Source organism: Maylandia zebra, linkage group LG17, assembly GCF_041146795.1.
Source record: "Maylandia zebra isolate NMK-2024a linkage group LG17, Mzebra_GT3a, whole genome shotgun sequence".
In the NCBI taxonomy this organism is placed as follows: Eukaryota; Metazoa; Chordata; class Actinopteri; order Cichliformes; family Cichlidae; genus Maylandia; species Maylandia zebra.
This window is the reverse complement of record NC_135183.1, coordinates 7,300,983-7,327,628: the sequence shown is the minus strand read 5'-3', so window position 1 is coordinate 7,327,628 and position 26,646 is coordinate 7,300,983. Positions and strand designations below refer to the sequence as shown.

Sequence of the window (26,646 nt, the reverse complement as noted above, 5' to 3'; positions counted from 1 at the left end):
AAATTGTTCCTCAGTCACCTTTAAAGTTCAGCAGCTCTCCTTTCTGTCAAGCTTCACTAAGATCATTAGTCTCGTTTTTCCATCAACTAATAAAAATTCATGTTGACATGCTTGTTTTTCCTGACACCTCAGGGTGTCTCCCTGTGTAAATGTACTTACGTATATGGTGCCTCCATGTTCTGTATTCTTACCTAATGTTAGTTTATTGCCACACAACAGCGTGCCAGTAATAACTAACCGTGCAGCCCATTGGTGGGGCCCATGTTTATGGATGTATTTTTATGACCCCTTGCTAACCTTTTTTTGGATGTTAACCCTGATGGACGGCTACCCTTTGATGTCTGCCTTGTGATGACGCATTTTCCACCCTTTTGCAGTTAAGGGCGGTGATCTCACAAGTGATTGTGCCTTAACGCTTCAAATGAGTAGTGCAACTTTAGCATCTGTGTTCCAATTTGGGCATACGTTTTGAACCACACGCTCATATCCAGATAAATCTAGAAACACTTTTCCATGTAAACATTATCAGCCCAAAGCATTGTTCAATGTTTTGGCTTACAGCTTTTAATTTTACTGCTGCAGATCTGAAAATGCTTTCTAAAAAAACTGTTTTTAACAGCTCTCTTGGCTCTGTCTAAAAGTTTTTAAAAAAATCTGCCTACGTGTATCGGAAACAGTCGGATTGTCTTTTTTTCCCCACCAGTTGCCTGAGTTTAATAGATATGATTCGTTAATTGTGTTTTATACTGACTGGCGCACAAAGCCTACACAACCAGTAGGGGTGTTTTGTCCTTCAACCAAAAAATAGTGGTGCTTTATTAGATCACTTCATACCCCGTACACTGTTGCTGCATTGTAGCTTCTTCCCTACTGTGTACAGTATACAATCTAATATTTAGAAATTGTTCAAGATCTGTTGTCTGAGCAGTACCAAAGACTACCGCTACAGTACAGTACTAAAGAGTGGCTGCTCCTGGCTCATCTGTTTCTTGTTTTTTCTCATGGCTCTTCTTGTGCTGAATTACCATCTATTTTATTTTAGCAGTTCTCTTAATTTTCCTGTCCCAATAAAGTTACTCAATGTGACCACACAAAAGTTGTGCCTTTGTTGCTGCTTGCTGTTAAAATGAAATTGAGGCTGTTTTTAGTCTGCGGATAGCACAGGCACTGGAAATAATGCCTCTATATTATCTAAATTGCCTTTGAAATTTCTGAAGTCGGTTCCCACTTAATTTTTTCTTAATTTGATGGGTAAGGCTCACTTGTACTGCGTGCAGAGCTGTTTTTCTTTTAACAAGACCAGCTCTGGGGATATGGCTCTGCTGTGGTGACCTAAGGCAGGTACTGAAGCATAAAGTCATGCTTCAAGAGCCAGATGTCACACATCTTTGCATGGCACATTGTGCATCCTAAGAGTTACGTTTTGCAAGCGTACTTCACATTTTTAAATGAAATCTTTTAAGCTTATTTGTGTTCCAAGTGAACAGAAGTACAACTAATCGAGGCCATTTGCTTTCCCCAAATATATTATGTGACATTTTGGATCATCCTACAGTAATAATTTACTGTGGTCTGTTCTTTATCAAGCTCATAGAGCTAATGGGAAATCTGAAGCCACTTATTTTGCAATACTACAAGTTCTCTCTGGTCAACAGACGGTACCTTTTCAGCATGTAGAGATGTTGTAAGATGGAATTATGTGCGAGTACTTTAGTGTAATTTTGCACAGAGCCATATTAAGCCACTTTCAAGGATACACTGTGCCTGAAGGCTCCCATTGAGAGAGTTCTGAAAGTGTGACTCCTAGTAACATTTTATGTAGCATGAGCAAAAGGATAGCATAACTCCACACCTAATTAATTCATAGTTCTTGTCATACTGTCATGTTAGACTAAACCTTCCTGCAACTGGAGACAAGATATGAGAGCCACGTCACTAATAGTTAAACAACCAAACAAGCTGAAATTTAGCATTTACCAACATAAGCTCGCATCCTCTGAACAGACACAAATACTGAAGACAGTGGGGAAATAATTATTTACCCCCTGCAGAATTTGTAAGTTTGCTCTCTTTAAAAAGGAGGATTCTGTGTTCAGATGAACAGAATCCACCTTTTGGAATCACAGATACTTGTTATCTATTGAGACACTCATATAACATATATAAAACACCTGTCCACAGAATCAGTTTTTTCCATTCCAACTTCTTCACGAACATGGGCAAAACCAAAGCGCTGTCAAAGGATGTCAGGGGAAAGATTATAGGCCGACATAAGGCTGGAAAGGGCTACAAGTCCATCAGCAGGAAGCTTGATGAGAAGTTGATGACTGCTGCGGTTACAGAGAATTGGAAGAAATGTAAAATTACCATCAGTCGTCCTTGGTCTGGAGCTCCATGCGAGATCTTACCTCATGGGGTGAGGATGATCATGAGAAAAGTGGTAGATCAGCCCAAAACTACACGGACTGATGGACTGATATCTTGCAACAACTACAAGGTTGCCGTGACCCAAAGACCCATAGTCTAATATGGACACTGGATGACTTTCGCGCATTCACGGGCCAATGGAAGGGACAATGTACCATAAAATTTTGAACAAAAACCTCCTTCCCTTCAATGTTACTTAGGCAGAACACTGAAGATGAGTTGTGGCTGCGTCTTTGAGCATGACAATGACCCAAAACATCTCACCAAAGAAAAAAAGAGTGTCTAAAGAAGAAGCACTTTAAGGTCATAGAGTAGTTTAGCCAGTCTCAAGACCTCAGTCCCATATGAATCTGTGGAGGGAGCTATAGCTTCGAGTTGCTAAAAGCAGTCAAAAAACCTAAAGTATTCAGAGAGTTTCTGTAAAGAGGAGTGGCCCAAACATTCCTCCTGAAATGCGTGCAAACCTGGTGGTCAGATACAAGAAACATCTCGCTGCGCGTGCCAACAAGGGTTTCTCCACCAACTACTAAGTCATATTTTGTTTGGGGATAAAATACTTATTTCACCAAAAGACAAATGCAAATCAATGTATAACTTCTATGTAACAGGGTTATTTTCTAAATATTTTATTGGTATTCTGTGTCTCTCCATTACAATGAAACACTGTTCACATGAATATGAATAAAAAATAAAAATAAGGCTGAAATCTTGTCTCTGGACTCGCTCCACAGACATTCCCAGTTGTATGCATGCATTCACTTGTTCCCTTTGTCTGTTTTATGTCAACCTGACAGTCTGAACTAACAGAGCATGCTTGATGTCTATTATCCTTTTGGTATCAGTTCTGGGTTATCGTGGTGAAATCATCCTGAGTTTCTTTCTGATTGTACTTTCTGTTACACGTCAGTGTAGGAACTGTGCACAAGCATTATGATTTTTCCATTTTCCCAGAACTCTTATTTCCCAGCTGTAAACCTGTTCATTGCAGAGAGAATATGAAAAGGACTGTGTTTATACAGATCCAAAGTGCTTTACACTTTACAATGCATTAACCTATTTGCAGAGACATGAGCATTCAATGTGCCCACCTAACCAACAGAAGCAATTAGGACTTTAGTCTTCTTTCAAGGAGACTGGGCATGTGGACAGGAAAATAACCATTAGTCCTGCATTTGGTGGGATGTAGCCTTACAGATTTACATCTTCTTGAAATAATAATGCAAATGTATATTAAAACCATTTTTGAGACTATATTTAATCACATGCAAAATGTGGCTGTAATGAGCGCACTGATTTAATGTGATGGGACACAGTGATGATGAAAAAGACAGGATGCATTATTCTGCTGAAAGCCTTTCAGCAGGCGCCTTTCCTTTTCTTAGCTGACAGGAATGGCAGCCAGTGTGGTCTTCTGCTGCTGTAGCCCATATGCTTCAAGGTTCAACAGAGATGCTCTTCTGCATACCTTGTATGTAATGAGTGGTATTTTGAATTGCTGTTGCCTCTTCTCTATATACCCTAGAGATGATTCTGTGGCAAAATCCCAGGAAATGAGCAGTTCTGAAATGCTCAGACCAGCCCACCAACATCCATGCCACGTTCAAAGTCATTTAAATAAACTTTCTTCCCTGTTCTCATGCTCGATTTGAATTTCTTCAGGCTATCTTGAGTATGTCTACTGGTGTAAATGCACTGATTTGATGCCTTTTGATTGGCTGATATTTGCATAAATGAGCAATTAAACAGTTAAACCTAATGCAGCTGCTGGTGAGTTTATGTGATTACCTTGTATTGGAGTGCTAGTCTTGAAGAGATCTCTGCTTAGGCACTCTAAAGCTCTGCTGAAAGACTTGTGCTGGTCATAGACTAAATTACGAAGTGATTGTTGGCAGCTGACTGACTTTACTGATCAAGCATGTTAAACCTTCTTTTGGCTGTCGTGGCTGTTGTGGTTAAGTTGGAGATGCAGCTCCATGTGAAGGAATTCAAGTTTTTAAAAGCCATCAAAGGCAAGATGGAGACTGGTGCAGCACTGGCATTTGGAGTGATGCGGGCATTTTAATAATACCTATCGAGATTTCAGACATCATTTATAGTCATGAATTCAGTGGGAGTATATAGAGTTCTCGCAGCAGGATGAAGCTCAGCGAGACTCTTGCTCCTGTGCATGTAAAGAAGCCAAGGTAGTTAGAATGTTTAAAGAGTTCTGTTGGAAAGAGTTCCTGTGGATGTCATTATAAGTCCCACCTTGCCTGCAATATGAAATGGGATTGTAAGCTTTCAAATGGGAGTTTTTCGAATCTACTCGAAGTCTGTGTTTTCTATCTGAAAGAGCTGGCATTAAGAGCGCTAGTTGTAAGACAGCATTTAGTAAGCGTATACGTGTCTCTTTTTTTAATATTTTTGTGTGTTGACCCAGTTACCAATTGTGAAAAGCAGAGAAACGCAGGAACTTTTTAGCCCACGAAGCCTAAAGTCACTGCTACCATTCATTAGCTACTTTTCCATGCTACAGCTGTGGTCAGTTCCAGAGATCAAAAGATGCAGAAAAAACATCAGAAATGGTTTTACAGGCGAAAGTAGGTGGCAATATAATGACTGAAGACTTTCAAGCCCTTATCCCTTCACAATGGTGGAAACTGAGCTGCAATTACCCAGCATGGGGGAAACAAAAGACTTGGAAAATGCATTAAGCCTTGTCACTTAGTGTTCCACAGCAACATCAGCAAACCCTTCAGCCCAATGCTGCTCGAGAGTTCAAAGCACACTTTTAAATGCTAACCGAGAAGAATTTTTATTTTATTGCATTAGATATTGTGGAGCAGATTTCAATTATCTTGATTTTCTCTGAACTTATGTTTCACACATTGAAGTTTTTAATGTCTATTAGGAGCATATCTGCATGGATCATTAAAGTCTATAGCATCTGCTTTTGGGAAATAATGTCCAATATATTTCTATTTTTTTTAAGAACTTTCTGCACTAATCAGTTTCTGTTTGAGAAATTGTTCTGTTTAAATGCCTGCAGCTGGTATGACGATCTGCAATGTGGTCTAAAGATATTTGGTCATCCAGCTGAGACACTGACTATTTTTAAAGATTAAACAGATGGAGCACTTCACAAAGTTTTAAGGACTTGAGGTGTCTCCCAAAATCATTTTTCTCAGAAGATTATTAGATAACTTGTCATATTTTCTATTTCCATGACTTTATATTAAAAGATTTATTAAACTATAATCCCAGGAATTAGGTGGTGCATTGAATAGCATGTAATAATGATTTACAGGTGATAATGAACATCAAAAAACTATGTAGGTTTAACCGTACTTACCGACTACAACCACTGTTGTGCGGATGACATGTAGATGGTTGATGTGAGAGAACAGAATGAGATGGATGCAGATGATCTGCTCTGGTGACCCCCAAAGGGAACAGCCAAAAGATTGCTCACACAATTTCATATAACCAAATCATGTATCTTGACTCGTCTGTGCTAAGAACCACCGGGTCCCAAATGCATGAGCCTCAGCATGTGTAACGAGTGTTTTCAGTGAGAAGAAACACAAGGAATCATGTGACAGATGATGATGGCACCATAGTCTTTTGAGAATCCCAAAATCTAGTGAGATTTAGTCATCTACCAAATACCTCTAAAACATGTAGAAGTAGTGCTGTTGAAATATGATTCATTTACTTTTCTTCTTTGCTGCACATTGCATCCACGTTTGATTTAGCTCAAATTTTACAGCTGGGAGTGACGCAACGCTCCCATGAATCTGGTGGACAGCAGTTTGGACTGTTGCCACAAAGCAAGAACGTCCTGGGGTCAAATCCACCACCTGATCTGTGTGGGGTTTGCACGTTGTCCCTGTGTCTGCGTGGGATGTTTTCAGGTACTCCAGCTTCCTTGCACAGAATACGCAGTTAGTGGGGTTAGGTTAACTAGTGATTCTAAATTGTCCATACATGAGTGTGATTGGTTGTCTGTCTCTCTGTTAGCCCTCTGACAGACTGGTGATTGGTCCAGTGTGTACTAACCTCTTGCCCTATGGCCCCTAGTCCCTCGCCACCCTGAAGTGGATAAGGGTGGCGAGGACACTAGCTTGTGAATCCCCCATACTATGAAGCCACACTTTCCATCTGTAGTCTCTTCATTTCACCTGCTGGCTGAAGATCAACACCCAATAACAATGTGCCGACTTTTTTCTGAGTCACTTTTCACATTCTTCTTTCTTTTTTTTCTTACAATGGCACCGCGGCAAAAGGCAAACCCTCTTGAAAGATCAACAAAAGAATGTTTCTGCCAATAAGAGGGGCTTTCAGTACCATCAGCCTATTTATCCTTAATGTCAAACTTGCAGTGTTGGGAGACAAACAGCTCCTGACTGTGTGACCTCATTAGCCTGCCCATGTCGAACGATAGAAAGAGGAGTAAATGCCAGTGTTAGCTCAGCTGACAGAGTTGGAGATGATTCATTGCAGAAATCCATTAGTCTGAGACTCGAGACGCCCAACAATTAAGCTCTGCCTCTCCCATCAATGTGCGGCTTGTTAGAGCTAATAATCACGGTAGTAGCCAGCGTCCCTCTGGGACATCCCAAACAATCCAACAGCCTGGGAGGGAACTGACTCGGATTTTCCCTTAAGCCCACTCATCATTTATTCTTATGTAATTGCCAGAGGGTATCTGGTGGGTGTGTCAGGAGATATTTACTGCCGCTGTTGCGTTGTGTGAAAGGGTCCCACACCCTGTCAGGATCTGGGGAAAAAAGGGTGCCTTTTACATCATTCTTTTTACCATGAGAGTATTATGCAAAATAGCAGCGCTACAATGATACCTATGATGTTGAGCAAGTTTTCAGACACACATTTCACAGCAACAACTCTTTAAAACGTGCAGGTCTTAACAGGTGTGTGAGTCTAGACAGAAATCACACACAGCATGCTGTTTCCTCCTTTGTCCAGCAGATGGTAGGTTATGAAACAAGTATCTGTATGCAACCCTTCTTTCTCCTTGCTCCTGGGTTGCTTACAACAGTGAGCATTAACCTGAGGTTGTAGATGGAGGGGGCAAAGGGCTGTAAAAGAGTTGACATCAGCTCTCAGCAGCATCCAGCGGGTTGTAATGGCCACTCTCAGTCCTGTTAGCTTCTGGTTGCACTGCATTACGTAGTTGCTTGATGAGACTTTAATGCTAATGTCTTTGTCATATAAACACTTTATTTTTTGGTTTAGGGAGTGAGGTAGTCACCGAGCAATTTAATTGCAGGGGCGCCTGTGTGAGAGAGAGCGATAGATTTTACAGGTTTGTGCTGTTTGCTTGAAGACCACAGTTATTTCACCCACACTCCCCTCTTTTTGGAAAAGGAATTCTTTTTTGACATAGTAAAGGCTGAGGAATTGTAAGTCTCTACATTGACCAAAAGCACTGCTCACATAACGTACAGATGCCATTACATAACCAAGTGTGCTGCATTCAGTTATCAAAACAAATGAGTCTGATTGCATTGCAACGTCCCAGCCATGAAAGACAGGGAGGGAAATTTTCTTTTTTTGGAAGGAGCAGAAAGGGAAAGAGTGAGAAAAAAGAAAAACAAAGCACCCTGAAAGTGTTTAGACCCTTTAGTCACACATCTTTGTGATTAGGTAGACCTCAGAAGCCTTTCATGTGTAAAACTTCAGTGAGCACATCCTGTGCGGTGTGTGGCGTGTCCTGCTCGGCCTCTCATTAAATACACTCGATTGAGATTTATTTCCAGGAGCTATGTGGGAAAGTTATGCGGAAGTGGCACATTGTGTGAGATTAGACAGGTTTTTTTTCCCTTACTTGCCAGGAGATAAAAATGCCTTCTGTGGACACAAATGAGAACTCGGGAGGGTTCGTGTATATTTGGAAAATTTCCTCAGCTGAAGTGAACATGTTGCACTGAAATATTTTCCAACATCTGCCACCCATCAGGATGTCTGCTTTCTGAGCCACTGCTGCATTCCTGAGCCGCTCCCTCTACCTGGATGAAAAAGAAGAAGAAGAAGAAGAAAACCCTTCCCTGTCGTTCTCCTCAGCGCGATGCTTCTAAATGGCTACCATTGTGCAAACGTCAGATCCTGTGAGAACTAGCACAAGTTTTTTTCTTTTTTTCAGGTTGTTATTCTTTAATCATACATTCCATACTTTTATGGATTTCATGAACCTTAAGGTTATAAAACTTAAATCGGAGGCTTAAATCATACAGAATGAGTCTATTAAAGAATAAAACAGCAGAATATGAGTCGAGAAGCGTTAATGTGATGGTAGCAAAACACTGTTTTAGTGCCCTTGAAAACCACAGTTTCTAATACCAACTGTGTTACCCCTGTTTCCTGCTCTTTGCTTGTTTCTGTCTCATAGCAGTATTCATGCCTCTTAAACCAAAACCTGGAAGGGAGAGTTAAGTCCTCCCTGCTCTGTTTGACTGTTTACAACTGTTTAGCAGACCCCTGCAATTTAAGAGCCAGCAGGGGCCAATGCATCTAATTCACTTTTTAAAGGTAGCTGCTAAAGAGTAGTCAATTTGGTAATGCTGTGTGAAAAAAAGAAAACAAGAATGAAATAAAAAGAAAAGGGTAACTGGGAATGTATTCATGATATACAATAATTCCATTGTCCTTGTTGCATGGTGTCTAATCCCAGCCCATTCAGCGCAGCACTTAAGATTCTTGGCATACTCCCATACTCATTGCTACTCATGAACTTAATCTTTTTTTTTCCTCTTCTCAGAATCGGTCAAGTGTGTGGCTTAGCCAGATCAAATGAAAGCAAACTAGCTCGCTGCAGAATGGCATTCCAAAAGCACAAAAAGTCAGGAGAGCAAGCCTCCAAGGTTGTGTTATATAAGAGCAGAACGAGCCGCTCGGTGTCTGTCTGAGAATCTGTTGGCTCTATTGAATGATATAACAGAGGGCTTAAATATCCCCGGTGCGCCGTTTGTTTGTCCCGTCCCGCAGTGCAGTCTGAACAGACTCGACTCTGGGCTCGTCGTGTTTCATATAAATAAATCAGTTTTATTGTAGCATATAAAATTAAATCATTTTACAATTTATTCCAGTATGACACATAATATCCAAATAAAGTAGCTACATTATTTTATTTTGATAAATAATATTAATAACAATAATAATAAAAAAAAACATTCATTCATCCTTTGACATGTTTCGCTTTGTCTTTTTTTCTTTCTTTTTTTCTCATGAAGGGAGGTCAATAGCTGCCACAAAACATGAACAATAATGCCCACGTCAGGAAGGAATGAAACCGCGCGCCTGTTAAACAAGTCGAGAGTTTACATTTCATCGTCTGGTGTCTTTTTTTTCTTTCTCTAAAAAAAAAAAAACAACCAAAGATACAACATGATAATGCTAATTGAAGTTGCGCATGTGCATATCTACATATACACACACAAGTCTACAGTCTGGGTCATGTCTGGTGTACGGGATCAAAATATACACAGTGAATCGATATCAGCGACTAAGATTAATGTACAAATATTAATTACATCTTGCTCCTTAACGAAGCTACTTCAAATGCTCCAATTAATACGAAGCAGTTCATATTAGGCATGCTGAGTCACAGCAAACAGTGCACTTCATTAAGTCCTCATGATGTAAGCCAACAATTCCTTGGGAATCTCGTTACAACAAGAAGCTGGTAGTTGATTGGTGGTCTATTTACACCCCTGCTTTCATCTAGACTGCCATTGGCTGCCAATGATGCTGCTGCTGCTGCTGATCTCTTTCTCTCACGGAGGGGTTTTGGCTGCTCCTCACCAATCAGTCTCTGAACTTGTGGATGTCGTTGGAGAGGCGGTAGAAGGGATAGGAGGCTTCGTTGGCATGGGGACAGTTGTAGGTGCACTTGCAGGACTCAATCATCATGATGTTCTTGTAGAAGGTCTCGCCGTCCTCACAGCGGAACTTGACGCGGATGGTTCTGGTGTCGTGGGGGCTGCAACAGCGGCTGTCCATGCAGGTTCCGCAGTACCTGGGTCTGTACTTCTTCAGGCTGGAGCAGCCGGCGTAGGTGAACTTCACCGGCTGGCTCGATCTCTTAGTTCTGCTGCACTTCTTTCCCTTCTGCAAGAAGAATGGGCACAAGAGCGACAATTGTCAGTTGCGCACTGAGACCCAGCTGTAGCATACCTTCAGCATCATGCGTGCTTCCATTGGATTGGTTCAGCTAGCTGGCTCGAGCTTACCTTCAGACTGGAGTAAGGTGACTGGGTGCATGGCCGCACTTCGCAGATTCTCGACTCTCTGACCAGCTTGCATTCACTGTTGTTGTTGGTGACTCGGGTGGAGATGCCAGTTCCACAGCTCTTGGAGCACTGGGACCAGGGTGTGGTTTGAACGATGCACTTCTGGCTCTCGAACATGTGGTGGACTTCCGGCTGTGGTCTGTATGCTATGATTAAAAAGAAGCAATGAAAACATTAGTGAATCTGAATGCAGTTTATTTTACCATCTCAGTTGAACCCAGAAGAAAAACCTTCAGAATTAAAGACTGCTTTCTTACCTGGTAGGGACTTCAGCCCTCCCTTGACAATTGAAATGAGCTCATTCCTGTTGGTGAGATCATCTTCCAAATCCTTCATCACTGAGTCTTTGCCAAAGATCTTCTCTAGGATGTCTGTCTCCTTGCTGTCATCACACACCCACTCTTCACAGCACTGGCCTGCTACCTTGACCAGCCTGGGGTTGGCACAGCCCAAGTTGGGAAGAGAGAGCTCCTGCGGGCATAGCGGTACGCATCCCACTGCCCCATCAATGCATGTGCACTGGTGTTTGCAGTTGGGCTGGAAGCTCTCTCCATTCTGGTAGATCCTGCTGTTGTACTCACATGGTCTGCCCTCTGACTTGGCTGCAGCAAGCGGGGAGAAAAAGGAAAAAAACAGAGGGTGAGGAATGTTATTCTTTCCTGCTTTGCTCAAAGAAGTCTGCTGAAGACATCACATGGCTGCCAGATAAGGATCAGTTAAACTGTGAAATTCTTCAGGCTGCCTGTGAGGAGTCTTTTTCCCTCCACAGTGGGCTGCCTGTGCTTTGAGGTTCAGACTAGTTTCCTCCTAGCTGCATTCCATAGTGTTGAAATCACATAGGTTCCCATATTCTTGAATAATAATCCCTCTTATTAAAAAAAAGTCTTCAGGCTAAGTCATGAGGCATGCACATCTGGAGGAGGATGATCTTTATACATACCTCGGCAGATGCCACGAGTAGTAGCAGCAGCAAAACTGGCCCCAAAGTTACACTCCAGTCCTTTAGTGTGGTCACAGGGCTCGGTCAGACTACAGTCCTCGTTCAGCTGCCTGGCGCAAACTTTGCAGCAGCCGCAGCCATCCAGGACGACACTCACGCCGGGTGCGCACTGGGGCATCTCCCGAGGGCAATCACACACGGAGGGGCAGGAGGTGGAGGAATAGGAGGAGAGGACCTGTATAACCAAAAAAGAAAAGAAAAACACAAAACCATCTTTTAGAAACGTTTAAAATCAAGCGACATAGAATGGCTTACAACAAGATAAACTTAGTCTCAAAAGAGCAGCTTCTCCTCTCTCTAACTAAATGTAGGGAATTAAAACCGCAAAACGTTTCTCTTTATATTTCAGTGAAGAGTGAGAGAGGGAGACTCACCAGGTTAAAGCTTCCGAGGAAGGCAACGACAACAGTAAGCACCAGCATCTTGGATAAATTTCTTGTGCGCGTTCAAAAGGAATCCTGCTCTCGGTGTAAGGAAAAGTCTGTCTTCGGAGGAGTCCTTAAGTATTCCCTCTCTTAGCCGTTTGTCTCTCTTAATGTCTTTGCTGGTAGTCTCTATCGTCAGAGGCTCCTTTAGAGTAGAAGAAGCTCTCAGTGAAGCGCTTGCAGTCTGCTGAGGTCCGGCCACCTCTGTACTTTTATACTATAGTGAGAAGCTGACGTCGTCGCTGGCCTGCCTGCTGAACTGTTCCCAAACTATGCCAGGAATGTTTCTCGGCGCATTTTCCATCCAAGACCTAAGCTCCACCCTGTCTAAACCTTTCTCTTTTTTTTCTCTCTCTCTTTCCCAAATGGATTTTTCCCCCCTGGATCCCATCTGAACACACTTTTCCGTCTCACATTTTTCCCTTCTTGTTTATCCCCCCTTTCATTTTCTTCCTCTGCTCGCCCCTCACGTCTATCACATCAGCTTCATTTGGGTTTTTTTTTCTGAAGTGGTGAACTTGAGATGCTTTATTGTCACTTTTGTGTGTGTGTGTGTGTGTGTGTGTGTGTGTGTGTGTGTGTGTGTGTGTGTGTGTGTGTGTGTGTGTGTGTGTGTGTGAGTGTCAGCCGTTGAATTTTAGAGTCACTTGTCTTCATATAAGAATGCCATGTCGCAGAATATCCCCAAAATAGCATCCCAAGACTTAAAGATCAGATCAGAAGTTTGAACAAAACTTTATTATGGATCAATTTAAGTGTCAGTTATGCAGTTGAACATGTTCGACTGTTGCTGATTACTGTGTCAGGCATGCTTTTGCCTACACAGTAATTAGGCGCAGATCAGTTGATTAAATACACTTTTACAAGACGATGAACACGTTTAAAATAACCGTACGAGCTTTTCTCTTAAAGGTGTAGGCAGAAATACGTTGAACAGTCTATTTCTGGCTCTCCGGTGCCTTTATTCAGGGGAGCTAAGCATTACCAGATGCGCACCAGAGCTCAGACGTAACAATATTGCCATATTTGGTATGGCAGTAGCTTGCATTATTAACATATTTCTCTCCCCCTTGGCCAGCATTCCTGACAGCATAAAGGCTTGTTAAATATGTTCTTCATGCAGGGAAATTCCTTTTCCTTTCATCCTTTGAAGCAGTTTTGCCCCCCTTACACACTCACACAATGTGTCCATCATGTTTCGTGGGGGGAAGAAAGAAAGTGGGTCCTGCTGTAGGTGAAGTGATCTAATTTTCCGCAAGAGATGCGGTGATGTTAGTGGTGTTTGGTGGGGGGAGACAAACACTTGGGTCTTTGTCTTAGTTTTTAACAACACGAGTCTCAATAAGTCTCTTCCACCTGAGTTTTGAAATGATTCCGAGTTATAATAGCTTTGACCAGGTGGCAGCGAAATGCGTAAAGACGAGATATAAACCGTTGTTATTGTCACGACGGGATGGCAGATTCCAAACAGGATTTCTTTTTTCTTTTCTTTTTTGCATGAGGGCAAAGAGTTTGTGTTTGTAAGGATCGGACATTTCACTTCTCCCCTCTTCCCTGTAGCCTTATGTGTAGACTTTACATAACGGTACAGTGAGACAGCAGCACTGAGCAAGACGGCTGAAGAGCCTCTCCGGTGAGTTTGGACTTCCTTTGTTTTTTTTGTTCTGTTTTGATTTTCATTTTCCTCTAGTGAGCCTAACATTGGTGGCTACCCTCAGAATAAAATCCCCTTTATATGATAATAGAACATAGCAGATACATTTCTTCTAAAAAAAAAAAAACCAGCCACAAAAATAAATAACCCTTGGTAAAGCGTCTTCTTCTTTGTTTTCTCGCAAGAGACACTTTTTAAAAGATCTTTTAATAGCCTATAGGTTTCCCCACGTGGACTGATTGTCGTGGTTGTTATTTTTGTGGCCATATTTTTATAATTCCAATTCAAGACACTAGATGGTGATGTGTAAGGAATAACTGGTGGATGACCATTTTTTTTATTATTATAATTTAAAGACTGACCAGAATCCAAACGTCAAACCATCTTTAAATAGAGGAGGACGTATTCATGTGATAACAGTCCTTGTCCGTGAAGCCTCTTACTCACGTCTGTGTGAGTATTCAGAATGGAGATGGACGTGTGGGTGCAGCCTTTTTGGATAGGGGGTGTGTCTTTGTGAGCACATGTGTAGTGTTCCTGTGTGCATTGCAACGCTGTATTATGAAAATGGGTCTCTATTTTTGTGGCAGTTATACAATTTTTTAAAGGGAGATTTCTATTGTGGCCCTGACAGAACGCACTGAAAATTTAGAAACAGCTACAAAATCACGGAAAAACACAACGGAAGTTAAATAAAGTACAATAGAAATAGAAAAAAACAACACAGTAGAATTTGAATGAAACACAACGGAAGTTGAATAAACAAATGGTAAGAAATGCTGCAAAAAGCGCACAAAACGCAACAGAATTCAAATAAAACACAATAGAAATAGAAAAAAACACAAGTGAAGTTTAGGAAAACAAGAGAAATACAATGAAAAATGCAGCAAAAGCTCAGAAAAAACTCCAAAAACAATCTAAGTGATTTTGGGGAGATAATTTGATGGACCAGCTGCAGAAGTGACAAGCAAACAGTAGGTAGCTAACATCAAACATGCACAATATTATATGAGTTGTGTGATTAAAACACATGTTACAAATCCAATAAGTCTTGAAGCGTTTTAAGGGGCAAACCTTTGCATGTTTTCCTTTCTTGTTATTCCCACAGCTGTTTGGTCACGTTGTCTCCACTGAAACATTTCACTTGTACTTTTTTGTGAATTTGTTTATTTTTCTCCTTCTGTTGTGTTTTTGTCAACTTCTGTTGTATTTTTTCTGTTTTCATTGTGTTTTGTATGCTTTTGTGGTCATTTTCTTTTTAAATTTCCTGATGTTTTCTTAAGTTACAGTGCATTTGACCTCTCAGGACAACCGTAGATATCCCACACTGAGACCCTCTAACACACGTCCAGCATGGTTAGGCCGGATAAAGACACAGTGTGTTAAGCAGGCTTGATGAGTAAAGTTGATTTTTTTTTTAAGCTTAATCGTGCATTTAATTCCACAAATGTATGTAAAAATAAACACTGAAGTGGGAGAACACTCCTTTAATGGTCATTTATATTATTGCTTTGTTTGATTGTCCACTTCTCAGTTGTCCTTTAGTGTTGTAATGGTTTTATGCCTACCTCTGTGTGTGTATGACAGCATGTTTGCATCCGTCCCAGTGTTACAATGATGGGAAGCAGTGTTTTCATTTTACGTCAGTGGAGAATAACACGCAGCAATATTCATTCCATTATTCCCCGTTCATTTTAGGAAACATTCCAAAAGCTGGATGTGCGTCTTTTGTTGTAATTGCCCTTGCCAAATAGTTTCCACTAAAGCCATCGGAGAGCCCCTCACGCAAACAGCACACATTACGGTCCTTTGACCTTCGTGATGATGAGGGACTCGCTCTCCTTCTTGACAGAATCGATGATTGGATTGTTGTCACTGCTCTGCATCTGAGCGACTTCAAAGCCTCTGGCTGGGAAGTCTAAGCAGTTTCAACGTTGACCAATGCTTGAGAGATTCCAAGGCTCACTGTGACGGAAGCCCATTATCAGAACCCATCAGGACTGCATGACCTTCAGGCAGTCTAGACGGGTGGCAGCCCTCAGCTTCCTTATTTATGTTTAAGACACGGATGGACCAGGATCTACATGTTTAAACAACAGATTCCATTGTACTATAGCCAAGACAGATGTCATAACTAGCATGCAGTTTGTACTAGCAACATTTCCTTCTTCTGTCAGCTCACGGAGAAGCAGGAAATTTGATGAGTTACAGCTTGGTCGCATATAAATGGCTGCTTAGATTAAGCAAGCAATTAAAACGCAGAGTCCAGTTCTGAAGAAATATAAATCTGACAAGTTCACAAGAAGACAAACACATGAGATCACACTTTCACACGAATTTCTGATGTAACTTTGTGATACCAGACTTCCTGATTCATTAAGAAGGAAATCAGCTTAGTGAAGGTTGACCTCAAGTGCTTAACTGTTATATCATTGTTATATTGGCACAGACAGTGTTCACTACGGTGTTGTTCAAGGATATTTTTCGAAAGATAATTTCATTTTGGGTCTGATGATAATTTGGATTGTGCTTTCCTTTTTTGTTGTTTGCTTACTAGTGCTCTGAAATATGTTCTGATTCTGTAATCTGCTGTAGTTTCACATTGCACAAAGATGTAGTAAACCGAGGGTGCTAATTATCACGTAGCTGCCCATAACAGGTCATTTCCTTTGCACATCCAAATGCATTTCTGTGTTTGGTAAAAGATGGGAGGAATCTTTCGTCTTTTGCATTCTTGTTTTTTTAGTCATCAGCGACGCATCAGTTTTGCGTGAAAACACACATTTTTCCCCAGTGGCTATTTGAATACTTACAGTAACTCCAGCTTTGCTTTCCTCCCGTTGTTGTATACTCGTACTTTGCTTCCTGTTGAAATGTTATTTACTGCGTGAACCAGCAAAGCCAGAGAACATGCTAATCTTGAAATATAGTCGGACCATTTCCACAGCAGTCCTAAGAACCTTCTGGCTCTGTCAGCAAATGACAAAAGAGGAACCTCCTGTTTGTCCAAAAAACATAAAACATCTGATAACACGGAAACATGTCTTCCATTTCATCTTAAATTAATTATAGCTAAGACAAGTTCAAGGTAAAAATTCTCTTTGATACTTGGCTCCATTAACATTTCTCTGAGGTTTAGTGCATTCCAGGAGTTGTTGCGCGATGAGGAGATTAAATGTACTGGTGTGTCTGATTTTGCTCAACCTGCCTGCTCTGATTGTAATGAACATGACGGATAACGTTAACAGATTCTGTGCAAACAGACAGAGTGTCTGGGTCTTTTCCTACACCAGTGTAGAAGTCATCGCTAAATTTATTGGGAACAATGTTTGGCTGTGAACTAATACACATTTGGTGTAATAGCAATTACTTATACCTGAAGGATTATCTATCTATCTCAAGGCCAATTCCCTGAATACGCTGATTGTGCTCAACTGTGGGTGTAAGTGCCTGTATATGGTCGATTAACTATAGTAAATGATGATAAATGTTACTGCATCCTCTTCTTTCAGTGAAACTTGGCTTGTTGATGCTGTTTAAAAGGTTTCATTCACAGGAAACTCGTATAGCTGCTATGTAAAATAGAATATCCATTGCTGTTCTTCTAGAATGATCAATTTTTATGTATGAAATTTATCCTATTACTTTATTTTTTTTATATTACTCTCTGTAATTAGGCACAGAGAGTGAAACATCCTTCGATCACCTGTGTAATCATGCATGTCACTTCAGACATCTACGATCTTATGATGAGTTCAATCATAACTGCTTCCGCAGCCCGCTGTGCCGCTTCAGATCCGTGTCTGCTTTCACCATTTTGATTATATAGCTGCACATTGTACCAGCCAGGTGTGCCTGAAGTATGAGGGCTTTCCTTCGTCTAAAGTAAGCCAAATTCCTCAGCTTGGAGAGAGAAAAAAGAGGCTTTCTTTTGTGCCACATCCATCTGCGATCAGGAATGATGGGGAAGGGGAAAAAAAGAAGTCTGAGTGGGGGCAGGTGTTAAAGCTGGGCAAGTGTGGTGGTGGTTGGTGATCCTGGCTGGGGTGGGGAAAAAAGAAGAAGGAATGCGGGGCTTCTGGAATGTACTGGAATGTTTAGAGCAGTCGAGGATAATTGAGTGAATCTGGAACAAGAAAAGACAAACCCAGGTCCCGCAGTGGAAGAATGTGCTTCTGGGACGTCTGAAGAAACATTCCATCCATTCAGACAGCTTCACCGGGCCCAGAACCTTCCTTAGATGGCACCGTAGGGAATACAACTCCACCAGCCCACCTCCACCCATGCACCATTCCTTCTATACATACACATTTAACAGTGAGCTTCCTTTCAAATCCTTCTTTCCCTACATATCATACAACAAACTTCTCTTTTTATATATTTATAGTCTTTCCCTTTGAGTTATGTGTGCAGTATTTGTTTCAAGTCTGCCAAGATGAAAGCAGATACACGTCTCAAGAATATCAAGTTCAAGAATGAAGGTGTGCACACGTTTCCTTCATTTCGAAATGTATTTTGACCCAAGTTGGAATGGTGTGGGAATCAAATAGATATCTGCTACTCATCTGTCTTTATGTTCCCAGTTTTATCAAGATCCACACGCTATTCTTTTTGTAGTGAAGGTCTTTTGTGAAATGTATTTCTCAGGGATACAGTTATTTTTTCATTACCAAACTTAGTGTTGAGGTCAAGGAGATTCCTTACTTTGTTGGCAGCTCCTCTTCTGACATTACACTGTGGAGCTGTTTCACCTAAAATGTGAAGATGCGGGAATACTTATTATCAATCTGTCAGTGCAATCTCATCAGTGTTGTAAAGACGCTTGTTTTTCTTCATTCAAGGCATGATGATCAACTATTTATTGCTTTTTTATTGATGACAAGTAAAGTCAAGTAAAGTTTTGTGCTTTTAATATTTCTTCCTACATTTAAATTCCAAATTAAATGCTAAATGCTCTTTTTCAGTGCAACTAACTAACCTTCACTTTCTGCTTGTTCCTTTGATAAGCACCACCAAGAGGAGTCATAAAGTAGTTACTGCAGGTTTAATATAAATATCGATTTACCACAATGAGGATCATAATCAGAGGAAATAACACCACATACAGTGGTGAACAATGACAGCATTTCCATAATTCAGTAGTTCCTAGAACCAATTTTTACGGTAATAACTTGGAGTAATCGTTTTCTGCGTCTCACGTCACTGTTACACTGTTTCTTCTATGCGTTGAGGTTTATGTTTATGGACAGCTCTCTTAAGGTCCTGCCAGTCAGGTTGATGTTTGAACACTGTAAAACCTCTATTCTTTTGTTTTTCATTCTGTTTTAGATTTGCTGCTGTTCTTGGGATCATTATCCTTTGAATGACCCAATTTCAGGCAAACTTTAGCTGTCACATAGATGGCCTCACATTTGACTCTAGAATACTTTGTTATACAGAGGAGCTCATAGCCACCTTGGTGATTGCAAGGTGTCCAGGTCCAAATGAGCCATTCCTGTACTATAATGAACTTTAACATTTCACATGCTGACTGAGTCTGAGACGTGACTGTTGGATTTAGTTTTGTTATTTTTGTTTGTTTTCAGTTTCTCTGACCGTTGCGCTGTCTGACCTTGAAGTGAATTTTCCAGAATACCCACTTCCGAGAAAATTGCGGCATTGGCCTGAATGCTCCAAGCTATCAAGCAGCCAGAACGTCTGCTTTTGTAGAGGCAGTCACCTCTGCTGATGGTCATCAAATCAAGTGCGAATCAAATTTGATTACCCTCATAATTACCCTGGAAGTATGGGACATAGTTTTTCACAGGACTGCATCCTGTGAAATGTCCCCCCACATAACTGTAATGTGTTATTAACAGGAACACCAACAAGCTAAAATGGTCTAAGTCAGGGGTGGGCAACTCCAGGCCTCGAGGGCCGGTGTCCCCGCAGGTTTTAGATGTGTCCTTGAACCAACACAGCTGATTTAAATGGCTAAATTAGCTCCTCAACATGTCCTGAAGTTCTCCAGAGGCCTGGTAACAAACTAATCATGTGATTCAGGTGTGTTGACCCAAGGTGAGATCTAAAACCTGCAGGACACCGGCCCTCGGGGCCTGGAATTGCCCACCCCTGGTCTAAGTATTCCATTTATTCATTTTATTATTTATTTATATTTTTATATTTCTATGGATGATGCACTGATCGCAGACCACTTTTAATTTCGTTGTACCTGTGACAAAGACAGTAAAGACATTCTGATTCTAATTGACCAGCCAACAGTCCACAGCATTATTTACAACCACATATGAAGGGAAATGTATGTCCTTCTATAACTGAAAAGCTACATCCGGGTAGTGTTTTGCATTTTCCTTGGCAAAAAAAAAAAATCTAACAAACCCTTTTTGTTTTGTTTTCTGATTTGTCCCTACAGAGATATGGAACCTGTATTTTTCCTTGTTAATGATTTGAATAGACTGTTAACTCGGGTTTTACTATCAGGTTTTGCTCTGTTGATCCAGTGGATAATTGATTGAGCCATAGGCTCATGGGGTCCTGGGCTGAGCGCCTGGCTGAGGGCTGACAGACTCAGGCTACACGTGATGGTCGGTGCGCGTCACCGAAGCGCTGTCGCTCGCCTGGAGACTGGAGCAGGGCTGACTGACACTGTGTGCAGCAGGCTACTGTAAATAAAGAATAAAAGCCCAACAAACTAACAGGGAACAAATAAGCAAGCTAGGAATTATCGAGTCAGCTGACTCTAGTATTTTTCTCTCTCATTCATTCGCCGAGTTGTCTCTCAGGGTGGTTTTTTTTCTCCAGATTTGAACGTGCCAAGTAAAGGGAACGCAAAACATGGCTGGTTTGATGGCAGGTTTCGGTCATTACACCCACGCCGTCGTTCGGGGAATCCCTGTGTCCCTGGCCAAAGAAGCGCTGCGGAGCAGCCAGACGGAGGTGGACCTGGCCAAGGCGGTGAAGGAGCAAGAGGCTTACGTCGAGGTCCTGAGGACGAGGCTCGGGCTGGAGGTGGTCGAGCTCCCCGCGGACGAGTCGCTCCCGGACTGCGTGTTCGTGGAGGACGCGGCCGTGGTGTGCGGTGACACGGCGCTCATCACCAGACCCGGGGCTGAGAGCAGGAGAGGAGAGGTAGGGCAGTGTCAGCATGATTCAGTACGACGAAAATAAAGTTTGATGTGAAAGTGGAAAGGAAGGCGTCCTCCCGCCTCCTTTGTCCGCTGTGCTCACTTGGCATGCAATTAAGCTGCAGGAATAAGCAGCTGGATGCACTGGCATCAAGATATACAAGTGGGTGATGAGGGTCACAGCACGTAGGTGGGTTATAAACATATATTTTTACCAGTTAATAACATCAACGAAAACGTAAGCATGAGTCAGTTTCTAATTAACTTAAATAAAATCGGATGTGTAGTATTTAATTCATCCTTAAACAAGCTTGGATTCAGATTTTGAATTTTACAGCCTGGAAAAGAGCTGCACTATTCAAAGCTATACGTGAAACCAGCTGTATGTATACTAGGCAACACATATTAACCCAGTGCACTGTGCACCAGCCTTTAAACAGGAATTATGCTCATTACTTATATGAGGCAACGCCCATATTAAAGACAATGCTGCTTTTGTTTTTAACATAGCACACTACAAAAACTATATAAAAAAGTGACAGTTTAAAAAGAACTGAGATGCTGAATGTTCATGCACTTTTAGTATGTATTGCCAACTTTAACATCATATTGTTTCTGTGGTATGGAGAGCATTAATGTCAGAGCATCCTAGAAGCCAAGTAGCTCAGATTCTGGCTGATTAGGAGTCTGATGAGATGTCAAGAGGAAGAGCAAGGGGGAGGTGAATTTAGGACTCCACAGAAATGAATCAATCAATCCATTTTTTCTGAAACAAGACAACAGTATGAGTGCACTTGGTTGCCTAGTGAGGCTGGCTGAAATGTAGGGTGTGTGTGTGTTTATGTGTGTGTGAATGACAATGAGGGAAATGGTAGGATGGTTTCTGTGAAAGCCCCTGTCATTTCACATCAGAGTTACTTTGCTTGGCTCACTGGTGCTAATGGTCCCCGGCCTCACTGGCGGCGGGGATATTGATTGAAAAGCTCGGCGCTGCTACCTTCAACCACCACATTTCATTTATGTTGAGCGCACTGCCCATTATATTTGCGTGAACATGTTCCAAAGCTATCAGCGCACTTTCACTGTGATACTTTATAACCTTTAAATGTGATTTTTTTTTTTCTTCTTCTAGATTTCATACACAAAATTGCAGCGGTTTGGTGTCCAGCCTGTGTTCAGCTCATGGGAAAGTTTCATTAATTAAAAAAAAAAAGCAAAAAATTTTGGAAACTTCTGAGATATAAGAACATAAATGTTTGCAAAACAGCCACAGATGGATTCTAATGAGTAAATGACTCCTGTCTTGGGTGGAATTATAAATGACTTGGCTGAACTGGATACTTATATTTGTAATGAGATATAATTTTCAGCGCAAATGACACATCATTATGATTGTGCGAGTTAAAGCCCCGTGGGCCGTAGGATACGCTGTGAAAAATCAACAAATGGCTTTCCACACTAAAGGGAGCAGAAAAGCTTTTGTTCCACAGTTAATGTTATGTGGCAGCTTGGCAGTGAGTGATAAAGGAATGTTTCTGCTTGTTTATGTGTGCGTGCAGAGATGAGAAGCTTTTCTGTGTAATGTCATTTTGGGACTTTATATATACATGGAGCTGAACAACCGTTCCCAGTGTAATGCTCTGTTTTTAACACAGCTATAGGGTTTTAAAAAATGGACAAAATGCTCTGCTCCTTGTATCTCCTGCACACGTATCACCAAAACATGTGTCATCAGCTTGTTTTCCTGCCTTTCATTCAAACACAGTCCGGTTTTCTTCACGCTCTTATCAAAGTCAATGCTTACAGAGCTCGACTACAACATATTCATGTCTCTCCTTACCAATTATTGCTGATAATTTGCTCAGACGAGACAAGGGTTTATTGATTTTTACTTATTGAAGATGTATGAAGGAAGGCTCAGTGCAGGTTTCAGGAAAAGCCTCGTCGCCGCTCGCGATTAAGAAAGTAAGCGAGCCTCTATCATTGATTCTTTTGAAATAACCAATCAATCAATCAAAGCTTTATTCGCCACATGCAGGTTGCCCTGCAGTGAAATGGGACCCCCCCCCCCCCCCCCCCCCCCCCCCCCCCGGGGTACACGTCCTTTGGATTGTCGAGGGAAAGCAAAACTTTGTTCCGAATGTAAAGTGTGTTGATCAAGCGCTTTAGAGAGCTCGTGTGAAATGACACGAGGAAATTAATGTGGGAATTCAAAGGTGTCACTTGCTGTGTTGTTATTATTTTAGTCTTGGTTATTGGTTTCTGGTCCATTAGATCTGCATCAAGTTTCATTTGCTCATGTTATTGCAATCCTCTTGTCACTACATGGCAGATTAACAAGTTGGTTTGTGTTATCTGACTTTTCCTCTCTGTTTTTCAGGATACTTTTTTTTGCATTTGATCAAATGCATTGTAGATTTTAAAATTGTTCAGCTCTGTAATTTCTCAAAGATTGCTAGAATCTTTTCCATTAGGCTTTTGCTTAAAAGCTTTTCTATGAGGAGAAATGTTTGTCTAAATTGATTGCATTATTGGGTACTACAGCCTGGAGCTCTGTATAAACCACTCCAACAAAGAGCCGAAGCTATTTTTCCCCTGAATGCCGAGCATTAGTATGAATGCTTAACTGACAGAATTCACTGAAAGAGGAGCTGTGGATTGTCATATGACCTTTAATTTCTTGCTTATTATGAACCCATTTATGCGTCATAATGAAAATGGCTCTGTTTTTTTGGCTTTAGTTACTCCGTGAGGAGCTGGGATGCCAAACCGTTTGCGTATAATGTAGAACATTTTCGAAAAACAGAGATGGAAAATATTTACTCAAGGTCCCCAAGAACATACGTCTGAAATACAGTTTTCAGCTTTGAATGCATTTTGTTCCCAGAAAAGTAGTAATTATAAGATTTTGCTTTGACAGCTTGCGAGCTTCCCTTTTCAGATTGCAAACAGCCACCTTGTGCTGTGTTATTACGGCAAATTGGTTAGCTTTTCGAGGCCAGTGACAAACATGAGCAGAGCTTTGTATTAAGGATGACTTTCTCTTTGTGACAGATGTTTTTATCAGGTTTTTTTTGGTAATTTTTTGTCTGTTTCTGCTATTCATTGAGTCTTTTTTTTAACCATCATTCTTGTCGCTTCACCAGAGCTGTTGCATGTAAAGTCCCATGCCACCATGGCCCACTTGGCTCATGACTGGTGTTGACCGCTTGCGAGCTGAGGACTCACACAAAGTACTGACAGCACAGCAACAACAGGAAGTCTCACTGAGCTGTGCTCTGCATGCAAAGAATGAATAACAATAAATAAGGAAAAGGAAAATACCCCCGTGACCCACTGACCACATTTCAGCCTATAATTTAATGACAAGTGAATCCAGCAGAAATGAGCGTGCTGCAGATGTGCTGTGGATGAGCCTGCATGATTGTGTTGTTGCTCCTCTCTTCAGAAGCTCTGACGCAGGTTTTGAACTGCTGGCGTCCTCGTGCCAATCAAAACTCGCATGTTTTCGCTTGCGTAAATACTTTATTGATCCTGCTTTCAGCAGCAGCTCAGGTTCATCTTTACATGGAGGACAGTTTTGCAAAGGATTTTTAAAGGGATTTTAAAGTACAAGCTTATTCAACTGAACTGAAGTTAACTTTTGGATAAAAAGGTCACAAGTTAGAAATATGTCTAGTTTGTCCCCCAAGTACAAGGTGTGATCAGTTCCATATTTGGGCTGGCTCACATTTTTTTTTTTTTTTTTTTTAAACACAGACAACAAACAACAGATAACTCATTTACAGCATAACAAAGTGTAAATAATCATGTGGGTTTAAAATTTTTTTATTTTTATTTGGTTGATTGATGGCTGCTGGAGCAAAGCGTGGCTTTTCCTGCATTTTGGGACTAAAGGCCGGCATCCAGAAAGCAGAAACTGACTGCGTAAAGGGTGTGAGTCAAACCAGCCAGCCACTCAATGTGATTAGGGATGGGTATCGAAAACCGGTTCTTGTTGAGAACCGGTTCCCACTGTTTCAATTCCTTGGAATCATTTGCCACTTTTATAAACGATTCCCTTATCGATTCCAGTCGCCCCGAATGACGTCATCACGTTGAGTAGCGTCTTTTACCCAGTAGGAAACACGGCGCCTGAGCGGCACAAACGCTCAAAAGTTTGGTTACACTTTATGAGAAAGGATGACAACAGGGCAACGTGCAATACTTGCAAAGTAGAGATTTCATCAAAGGGAGGAAACACTACGAACATGCAAAAGCATTTGCTCAAAAAACACGCGATTGCGTTCAACGAATGTCGTGTTTTTGATCCGCTCCGGACTAGCGAAGCTCAACCCAGCAGCAGCGGTAGCGTTTCCACGTCCTCTCCCGTTAATACTGCAGGTAACTAATCAATTAGCATTGCACATTATGTTAGCGCGATTTACCTTATTACAAAACCTGCTATTACTGTGCGTTGCATTTAGATAACCATGATGAGAGAGACAGAGTCTGGCTGGCTCAGATGCTGGCAGTTCTCGCTGCAGTCTACCGGTAGCGTCTCCTTTCAGGCCAGGATAGACTAATGTCACCGAGCAGTGTCTAAGTTTGTGGTCAAAGGCTTGCACCCATTTGCCGCAGCAGATGCCCCCGATTTCACTTTGGTAAGTGAATGTGTTTAATTGTAGGCAGGGACATTACTGGATATTCTTGTGTAATTGCTACAGAATAATTTATGTTAAACTTTGTTATTGCTACAGGAGAATATTTATTTTATTATTTTACATATACATTTTTTTTCCTGGGGACCCTGTGACACCCCATTGAAGAGCCGTAGGCTGTGGATCTCTTAAGATCTCACTGTTGGGTTTGTAAGGCCATGTTACTCCTAAATTTCTATCTTGTTCAAAGAGAAGATATAAAACACAGTTCTAAGCTAATCGACTTTAGTGTTCTCCTTTTTAAAAAAAAAAAAAGAATCGATAAGGAATCGAATCGTTAAACAGAATCGAAAATGGAATCGGAATCGTTAAAGGCTTATCAATACCCATCCCTAAATGTGATAGAGTGAGTTTGTGTTTCTTAGAGATAAGTAACAGTGATAACAAAATTAGGTCAAAGAGAAGTCAAAAGGGCAATAAAATCAGGTCGATGTGGAAATAAGAAAAGTTCTTTAACAGTTCAAAAAAAGAAATACCTGATACAAAATGTTCCTCTTTGGGGATTCTGTCTTGTGTATGCACATATGTGATTTCATTGAGGGTACCAAAGAAAGCGTATATGTGTACCAACTTTTGTGCTGTGACCCAGACCGAACAGCAGCTGAAGAGTCAGTAGCTAGAAGCTGGAAGGAGAGGGACATGACGGCCTTAAACTTCCCATTCATGTTACAGACGTGCCCCCAACTGTCGATGAGGAGTTCTGCTGTAACATCCTGAGTTGTCCAAGTGAGACGTTCCCACTGGAATTGAGTAGCACACAGTGGACTGCTCTTTTAACTCTCTGGGGAGATCCAGGACGCATCACGGACACAAAAGTACAAATGAGACCTGAGGCTAAAAAAAAAAAAAAAAGAGGAAAAAAGGCTCCCCAGATCAATATAATATAAAAATGTTTCTATGATTTTTATGCTCGTTCTCATTATTGCCAGTTTTTTCTTTTACATTTATCCCAAACATGTTGGTCAGGGTATAAAAAATGTCTTCATTTGACCCTTGCTGTAAGAAAACCACACTACCAAACAGAATCT

The 26,646-nt window shown here is 41.3% G+C and overlaps 2 protein-coding genes across 6 annotated transcripts in view; one reads left to right on the top strand and one right to left on the bottom strand.

Moving 5' to 3' along the window:
- Positions 1–9,447: 9,447 nt before the first annotated feature.
- On the bottom strand, positions 9,448–12,338 carry ccn1 (cellular communication network factor 1). Its single transcript, XM_004562132.4, has 5 exons — positions 12,090–12,338; positions 11,656–11,890; positions 10,973–11,317; positions 10,656–10,861; positions 9,448–10,533 (listed from the first exon to the last, which is right to left on the bottom strand). The coding sequence occupies exons 1-5, from the start codon at positions 12,135–12,137 to the stop codon at positions 10,231–10,233; spliced, it is 1,137 nt and encodes a 378-aa protein (XP_004562189.3). The 5' UTR covers positions 12,138–12,338; the 3' UTR covers positions 9,448–10,230.
- Positions 12,339–13,432: 1,094 nt separating this feature from the next.
- The window catches only part of ddah1 (dimethylarginine dimethylaminohydrolase 1), an 82,674-nt gene continuing 69,460 nt past the window's right edge, over positions 13,433–26,646 (top strand). Inside the window, exons 1-2 of one of the 5 annotated variants that reach the window (XM_076876087.1) lie at positions 13,433–13,773; positions 20,596–20,922. In XM_076876087.1, the coding sequence (XP_076732202.1) occupies positions 20,629–20,922 (294 nt within the window). In that variant the 5' untranslated portion in view covers positions 13,433–13,773; positions 20,596–20,628. Of the gene's footprint in view, positions 13,774–19,895; positions 19,915–20,156; positions 20,459–20,595; positions 20,923–22,792; positions 22,884–24,954; positions 25,302–25,384; positions 25,562–26,646 lie in introns of those variants that run through there. The other 4 variants (XM_076876088.1, XM_076876086.1, XM_076876090.1 and 1 more) reach the window with 4 other exon arrangements.

Excerpts from the sequence above, each read along its gene's own strand:
- ccn1 (XM_004562132.4), bottom strand. The coding sequence starts at position 12,137 with ATGCTGGTGCTTACTGTTGTCGTTGCCTTCCTCGGAAGCTTTAACCTG. Across the intron at positions 11,318-11,655 it reads TACTCGTGGCATCTGCCGAG|CCAAGTCAGAGGGCAGACCA; the intron begins GTATGTATAAAG and ends CGCTTGCTGCAG. Across the intron at positions 10,534-10,655 it reads CACCTTACTCCAGTCTGAAG|AAGGGAAAGAAGTGCAGCAG; the intron begins GTAAGCTCGAGC and ends TTCTTCTTGCAG.